This window comes from Eleginops maclovinus, chromosome 17, assembly GCF_036324505.1.
Source record: "Eleginops maclovinus isolate JMC-PN-2008 ecotype Puerto Natales chromosome 17, JC_Emac_rtc_rv5, whole genome shotgun sequence".
Lineage (NCBI taxonomy): Eukaryota > Metazoa > Chordata > Actinopteri > Perciformes > Eleginopidae > Eleginops > Eleginops maclovinus.
The window spans coordinates 11,951,718-11,959,631 of record NC_086365.1 but is presented as its reverse complement, the minus strand read 5'-3'; the positions used below and the strand labels follow the sequence as shown (position 1 = coordinate 11,959,631).

At 42.8% G+C, this 7,914-nt stretch overlaps 1 protein-coding gene across 1 annotated transcript; it reads left to right on the top strand.

Moving 5' to 3' along the window:
* Positions 1 to 2,572: 2,572 nt before the first annotated feature.
* Positions 2,573 to 7,298, top strand: LOC134879348 (serine/threonine-protein kinase pim-3-like). The gene is made up of 6 exons (XM_063905804.1): positions 2,573 to 3,155; positions 3,349 to 3,458; positions 3,601 to 3,651; positions 3,789 to 4,152; positions 4,947 to 5,123; positions 5,523 to 7,298. The coding sequence occupies exons 1-6, from the start codon at positions 3,068 to 3,070 to the stop codon at positions 5,729 to 5,731; spliced, it is 999 nt and encodes a 332-aa protein (XP_063761874.1). The 5' UTR covers positions 2,573 to 3,067; the 3' UTR covers positions 5,732 to 7,298.
* Positions 7,299 to 7,914: the final 616 nt, after the last annotated feature.

The following is a 7,914-nucleotide window of genomic DNA, read 5'->3' as shown; positions in this document are numbered from 1 at the left end:
GTGAACATAAATAAAAGCCCTGATGATAATTTCCCATGAGAGCTATGAACAACTGCATAGCATGCGTTCAAATGAAGCCGTGGTAAAACAGCTGTGGGCTTCTGCTGTCATCACACTGGGTTGGCACACTGCCTGACGACGTAGCTTGTTGCTCAACTGGTTCTTCACACCACCAAGAAAGTGAAAGGATTACAATTTAAGATACTTTATTGGGGGATCCATACCATGTGTTAAATGCATTTTTTGTGTGTGTGTAAGATGCCTTTACAGAAAGAGAGGTGCTTGTCAGTGAGTTAAGCTGCTTTTAATCCATCCATAATATCTGTTTCATACCCAAGATCATGGGATTGCTGGAACCTATCACCTACTGGGTGAAAGGCAGTAAACACCCTTGACATGGCACTGATCTATCACTCAATATCATTCCAGTCGCCCTTAACATTTTCCAACTGAAACCATTTGCACACTTGCATGAAGGACATGACATATACCGAGGGCTATCCTGACCTGCATTGTGTTTGGGTACACCTGTTGAAGTGGCTAAAGAAAAAGTACATACACATTTTTGTATTCCTTTCTCTGCGATGCATAGTGCTCTCCTCCGTTGCCAGAGTGACTTCAGCTGAAGTGACACTCTATCCAGAAGTACAAATGAGGAGAGACTGGTTTAGTGTAAGAGCCATAGAAAATATAACTCATTCCGGCTGATGACTTCAAGCTATTTACTATTTGAAATTCACCTGAGCTGAACTGTCGGAGGCAGCTCCTCATTAAGATGCATTTTTTTCAGCTTTTAGAAGAACTTTGGAATACTAAATAAGCAAAGCATTGCTCATAACAACTGTATGTGTACGTTGCTTTAGAAATATGAGGAGAGGTGGAAGGTTATTTCTGCAGGGAATAGGCTGTTGCTGACCCTGATGAAGGGCTGAACACATTGCATTTGAAGCTTAATACAATAAACCATTGAACTCGTTGTTGTGTATGCTAATGTTTAATGAGATAAAAGCAAATCCACCATTGAGGCTTCTGCTATGTTATCACACAACCTTTGTGGGAGGGTTATATTGGTATATGCCTTAAAATGCAAATGGATTAGTACATGTATGTGTCCTATTAACTCATTTTCTTTAAGGGAACACAGATCTTTATATAAAGCAATATGTCTATAGGGTGTTTTTATACTGAAACAACAGGAAGCTATGTACAAATATCTTGACGGCATGTAAGTTCTGAACTTGTTAGAGTCAAACATTCACAAACTACATGATCACACAGGCTGTTACTCTGCTCTCTTCTGCAGCCTGAGTTTGTGCACATTTACATAACTTTGCAGTCGGCCTATAGCAAGATAAGGTTCCCTGGAACTCTCTGATGCTTCTATTTGGTTATTGAATGCATACACACACACACACACACATGCATACACACGCAGGTTATCAGAGGTAGCAGAAGATACAAAGTGGAGAGTTCACAGAGAGCCAAGGTCATGTCACATGTGCAACAGTAGAACTGGAAAGTTTACCTTCTGAAACAGGACAGCTGGCTTCACAAACCTTGGCAATCTGATTGTGTTTTTATGTGCTATTTTGTTTTCATACTTATGTGCATGAGATTGTTTTTAGTTTTATCATAATTAAAACGCCTGTCTTTAATGTATGGTATTGCAATCATCTTAGGACAGCACATCATTACCCTTTTGCACCAATGCATGTCCAGCACCTGTCTTCTGAGAGCCTTTTAAATGATATTTTATAGATTATTTAGAGTATGAAAAATGTTTATATAGTTATTGGACTTTTTAAAATCTGCCAGAGAAGCAGTTTCTAGGAGGCAATATCCTTATTATTGTTGATTTAATACGTTTTATTAAAGTTTTAAGAAACTGACATTCCATTTTAGGTTTGTTTTTATTACATTTTGTGTCTTTTGTTGTATGTTGCTATCCTGCAGGTCATTGCCTATCTTGGCTAGGACACTTGAACGTATGATTTAATCGAAATATATTACTTTATTCAAGATTCAACAAAAACAATTACAAACTTTCTTTAGAAAATTGGTCCCAAGTGTGTGATGTGGATAACAGGCACTGTATTAATGGTTTACAAAAGGTAAACAAATAACACAAGGGGAATTTTGGTATACAAAGTCACTTGAAAACTGAGAAGACAGAGCAATCTGTGGTGAAACACACTACAAAGTCAGTTTTCCACTGTTAGCATCTCTGTCTGTCTCACTGCAGAGCTGCAGGAGGGAAGGGAGGGGAGAGGGCGACTCAGAATTGCCGCCACGTGCGCTCAAATGCCTGCTTTATTATACAAAAAAATCTGGATTGGTCCAGATATCAAACACGGTATTTATATACGGCATCTTATTGGTCGTGGCCCCGAGTCGATAGTGAACACAGCGCAAAGCTTCCAGACAAGGGATTCATGGGCGTCTCGTACTATGAGAAAGTAGTGCGCTATAAAAATGGTTATATCAATACAAAATTCCAACATAAGGATGTTTAAATCACAACAGATACGAAATGGTTTCTGTTATGTTTTACCTAATGAAAAGGGGCGGTTTTGAGCTGTAATTAAGCGAACGTGTCGACTTGTATTGGGGGCGGAGGGATATCAGAATCCCACTGCGCGTCAAAATATTGGCTCTGGGAGACCGCGCCAAAGCTCAGACAGCAGCCACTCTTCAGGATAACAACACACTGCGGAAGCCCTTTAAACGCACTGTCCTTACGGCTACCATACACATCGGAGTGCCCGGGCATTTTATCACTTCAGAGGACTGCTTTCGTTTGTTTTTGCTTCAGTCGAGACACAGAAGTCAGATTTAATGCCTCTTTTTGGGAAACGGTGCACGACTCCACGGTCGTGAGTCGTCTTTACCGGGTGCGGTGCGGCGGAGTTTACGCACTGCTTGACTGGATATATACGATTCACTTGAAACCAAGACGGTCCACACCACAATTTCTACTGAACCTGCATTTCAGTCGTGTGCCTGCTTCGGTTCTTCGGACTCTCAGCTGCTGAATAAGAATACTCTACGCCGGCTTTTCAGCGTGAATATGTTGTTGTCAAAGTTTGGTTCATTTTCGCACATTTGCAACCCTTCGAGTATGGATCATCTACCAGTGAAAATACAGCTTCAGCCAGGTACGTTACTTTATATTTTTTCACCACCTCTGTTTGATTTAAAAATTGAGAAGTAATTTAAGAAGCCTCTATTAACGTTACTGCTACCGTTTGAAGCTAGTTAATGAAAGATATCAACCTTAACCTCGCACTATGCGGTGGTTTGTTGTGAAAATGTCGCACATACCTTAACATTGTTTATTTACATTTGCAGTTAAAGCGGAAAAGGAGTCTTTCGAGAAGGTTTACCAAGTGGGATCCGTGTTGGGCAGCGGAGGATTCGGAACAGTGTACGCTGGCAGTCGGATCTCTGATGGCGCACCGGTAAGGAGAAGGATCAGGGTCTATGTTTTGATGTTGCATGTGCGGTCGCCATGAAAGCCGGGGCGTCCTCAGATCAAAACACAATGCTTTTCCCCAACAGTAATTCGAACGTTTGCTTACTTCTTTTATTCTTTTATTTCAGGTTGCTGTGAAACATGTTGCAAAGGAGAGGGTGACCGAGTGGGGCACAATTGTAAGTAGTCATTCCCGATCTGTGTGTGGTTTGTTTTGGTCCCCCCCTTCCCCCCCCTCCCCCCTGCCTGCTGAATGATTTGGGTTTTGTGCTTTATTAGTGCGTTATATCTCTAATTATTTCTGATTTTATTACAGAACGGTGCTATGGTGCCTCTGGAGATCCTGCTGCTAAAGAAGGTCAGCTCGTCGTTTCGCGGAGTTATCAAAATGCTGGACTATTACGAGCGGGCGGACGGCTGGCTGATCGTCATGGAGAGGCCGGAGCTGGTCAAGGACCTTTTCGACTTCATCACCGAAAAGGGAGCCCTGGACGAAGACACCGCTCGGGGCTTTTTCCGCCAGGTTTTGGAGGCGGTCAGACACTGCTACAGCTGCGGCGTGGTTCACAGAGACATCAAGGATGAAAACCTGCTTGTTGATCTGCGCACCGGGGAGCTCAAGCTTATTGACTTTGGCTCAGGGGCGATTCTCAAGGACACAGTCTACACCGATTTCGATGGTAAGCAAACCCCCTTCCTCCTATTGCATTCATTGATATTAGAAGCTAGCATTTGTAATTTGTTGTTTTGAAGACACATCCGTGTGGGCTGGGTTGTGTTTGCCCTTGATGCTCCGCTGAGCTATATTCAGATATGGAGGCGTTCACGAGTGTGTGACGCAGTGGTCTGTTTTGGTCGAGGGTTTTCCTTGCCATCATAATCACAGCCAATACTGCCAAATAAAAAGCATCCAGTGACTCAGTAGTGATGCACATGGGATGGATTCACATGTAGGACTCGGTGTATGAATCCTGTCAGTGCCCGTTATTTAAATGTGTTTTATATATCTATATCTTGATTCATCCTCACTTGAGAAGGTGTGTTGTGTTATTTAAGCTAGAGAACCAGTCACAGTTTGTGGGTATTAGGTCAGTGCCACGTAACATCTGTTTGTTGTGAAACCTGAGTCGGTGGTTCACGTGATGGGCTCCCATTGCCTTTTTTTGTTATCCAAGTTCCTCCTTCCACGAGGGAGGGGGGAGGGACAGAAAGGAGGGAGTGAGGGAGAGAGGATATGCATGCAAGTCACCCAGTTTAGTGGGTATAAGGAAGATGGAAAGCATTACTACTATTATGCAATGTTTTTATTTATTTAATCTGCTGTTCCTATATTTTGAGCACTGAGGCCTCCTATATTCTGATTATATCACATAGATATAAAAACGAACCTTCTTGTGTTTGTTTTACTGCCTCATACTATGTTTCGCACTCACCACTCACCCCCACACTTCTCTCTTCCCCTCTCTTTCTTTAGGTACCAGAGTATACAGCCCACCAGAGTGGATCCGCTTCCATAGATACCATGGCCGCTCCGCGACGGTATGGTCGCTAGGCGTGTTGCTGTACGACATGGTGTGTGGAGACATCCCCTTTGAGCAGGACGAGGAGATCCTCAGAGGGAGACTGTACTTCAGGAGAAGAGTTTCAGCTGGTAAGTCAACCATAACAACACGCATCACACACACGCTGACTCTGTTGCCCCCTAGCCACCGTGAGTGGTACAGCCCAAAATCCTCCTCATAGTTTGGCTCTTTACCTCAGTGGAATACCTCACAAACATAATGGCTTGCCTGCTGAGATAGCTGGCAGACTGATTTAAGATTAATATAAATGATAGATGTTATGATCTGCCTTTTGTAACAGCCCTAGTTATCCTAAAAAAAGATGAGCGTGCTCATTCTATTGGCTCTCTGTGCCGCCTACACACTAGGACATCAATGATCCATGCAAATTGAGTCATATGCAGTGCAGCCTCATAAAAAAAGAAGAAAAAACTCAACCTGGATCAGAGCCTCTCGTCCTAATCACAGTTTCTGTCTCCTCCCTTCAGAGTGCCAGCAGATGATCAAATGGTGCCTGGCCCTGCGGCCCTCAGACCGGCCCACCCTGGAGCAGATTTGCGACCATCCCTGGATGAGGACGACGACGACGACAGAATCTCCCAAGTCACAAGAGGAGCCTGTTGCCGGGGAGATCCGCCTCAGGACCATCGATACAGACTCTTCGTCAAGCACAAGCTCGAGCAAGGAGAGCCTCTGAGGGTGGCCCTGTTGGACTGAAAAGACTTTGTTGGGAAAGAAGGGGGGTTCGGACAGAAGGGGTTTGATGATATGGACTTAAGGCCGGCAGCCTGTAGCCCATCAGTGGCCGGGCGTCTGACACCGCTGCTCCGGCGAGAAAAATGTACTTTAATTTTCCTCTTTTGTCGGGAATTTTCTAATTTATTACTATTTGTTCTTCCTAATCTTATTTTCCCCCATCCCCTCTTTTTTTGATTATTTTTGTTTCCTCATTGGGAACATTTTTTCTGTTTGGGCGGTCTTACCAGCACTATTTATTTTCCCCCTCCCCGTTTTTTTAACTTTATTTTACTCGTTCTGTTACTAGGCTGGGTATGCAGCTGGCGAGGCCCTCTTATTCAGACATGGCTGCTCTCATAGAGCTTGGAGAAAAAACCTTTTTATTTAAATGTTTTAATTTTGATTTTGTAGTGCCTTTTTTTCGAAAGCTGCTTTTCTGTGTGCGGGGGGGGGGTTTGACAACAACTCTGTTTTTGTTTTTGCCCCATGGCCCGGTGGTTAAGTTGCCTGTGCTGTGATGGGAGGGGCTTCTTTCGTCCCTCCTCTCCATCACTGTAAGCCGACCAGCCCCCAGCCTTGAGGCAAAGATAGCATTAGCTCGGAGAGAAAGAGGTGGGGGCTCCTCCTGACAATGGAATACTTGAAAAACACTCAACTCCGTGTCGCTCTCTTTAACGCTGCTCTCTCACTCTAGCCTGAACAGGTGTTTGGAAACTGGATCCTGTCTTTTCTGAATGTCTACACACACACACCTCCACCTTTTTCTCTCCCTCTCCTCCCCTCTCATGCCTGTTATGGGGTGTGCGGCCCTCTTGACTTTTCTTTTTGCCTCCCGCCATCTCACTGCTTGACACTACATGGCCCCCGCCCCTGGCCTCCCTCAGGGTTTTGGGGTGTGAAATGCACAATCAATGCAATATTCATGGTCTCAATTATGTCTTTTTCTTTTTTCAAATATTGTACAGTGTGTATTTTTTTCTCTTTTTGTGTGTACATTATTTTTCCTCCCCGTTTGCATTTAATTTATTTGTAAACATGTAGACATTCCACACTCTGTGGTTATTTATTTATTTATTGTCTATGCTTAAAACCCCCTCTAAATTTTGCATATCCTACTTTGCCCCTGTTTTGCATTCCTATAACTTATTTTTACATTTCGACATGTTTTTTTTTAGATGTGGAGGATGCACTGAAGCAGTTGTCGATGTAAAGCAGAATAAAACAAGTTTACTTAAATTTGAAAAAGAGCATTTGAATGTTATTAACTACTTATAAAAAAAGAAAAGTCTGTTGGTAATGTTGAATGGCTAATCATCAGAGATATCCATCTGCTTTTCGTACTGTCAAGATTAATTTTGAGTTCTATGGAAGGATAAACAACGGTTGGAACAGCCTTCGTAGTCGTCACATAGCCTCATATCGGAGACGTTTCACTATAGCTGTGACTCATGGCTGTTAAGGATGGATATTGCTATTTTTTGATACAAAAGTTTCAATTAAACTCCCATTTTTATGTACAGAAATAAGTCTGGTGTCTTGATCATTTTAAAAATTGTGTTGTGCATGAGTATGACCCATGAACATTTTGTAAAATCAACACATACTAGAGCAAAATACAGCGTGTTTTCTTCAGCTACGACAGCACTCACTCAAGAGACTGGTACCCATGTCCAATAAAGCACTTGGTTCATTTGGACTGCCTATAGTATTAGCCTTTAACTGGAGTACAACCTGCAGTAAATGCTGGCAAAGACGGAAGACAAATAGAGACTGGGGATGTCATGCATCATCACACACATGAAGATATTTAAATATAAATGATTGTGTTTCCATTTTAAGCCTCCTGCTTGCCTACCAACAAGACAATAACACTGTCTGTTATTGTGATGCAGGAAGGTATGAGTAACAGGCTGATGGCATGGTGTGTGTGTACAGTGTGTGTACAGTTTGTGTACAGTTTGTGTACAGTGTGTGAAGGGTTTCCAGGAAGCAGGAGTAAGTGGGGTCTTTTAGTTGCTGGTAAGGTGCTGCCCCCTCTGGTGAGTTTTAGCAATTAGCTTTAACTTCATCACTATATAAAAAATTGTAGCCTTTAAATGTTTTGTTTCCTCAAGATAGACAGTATTTGCGGGGATGAAAGAT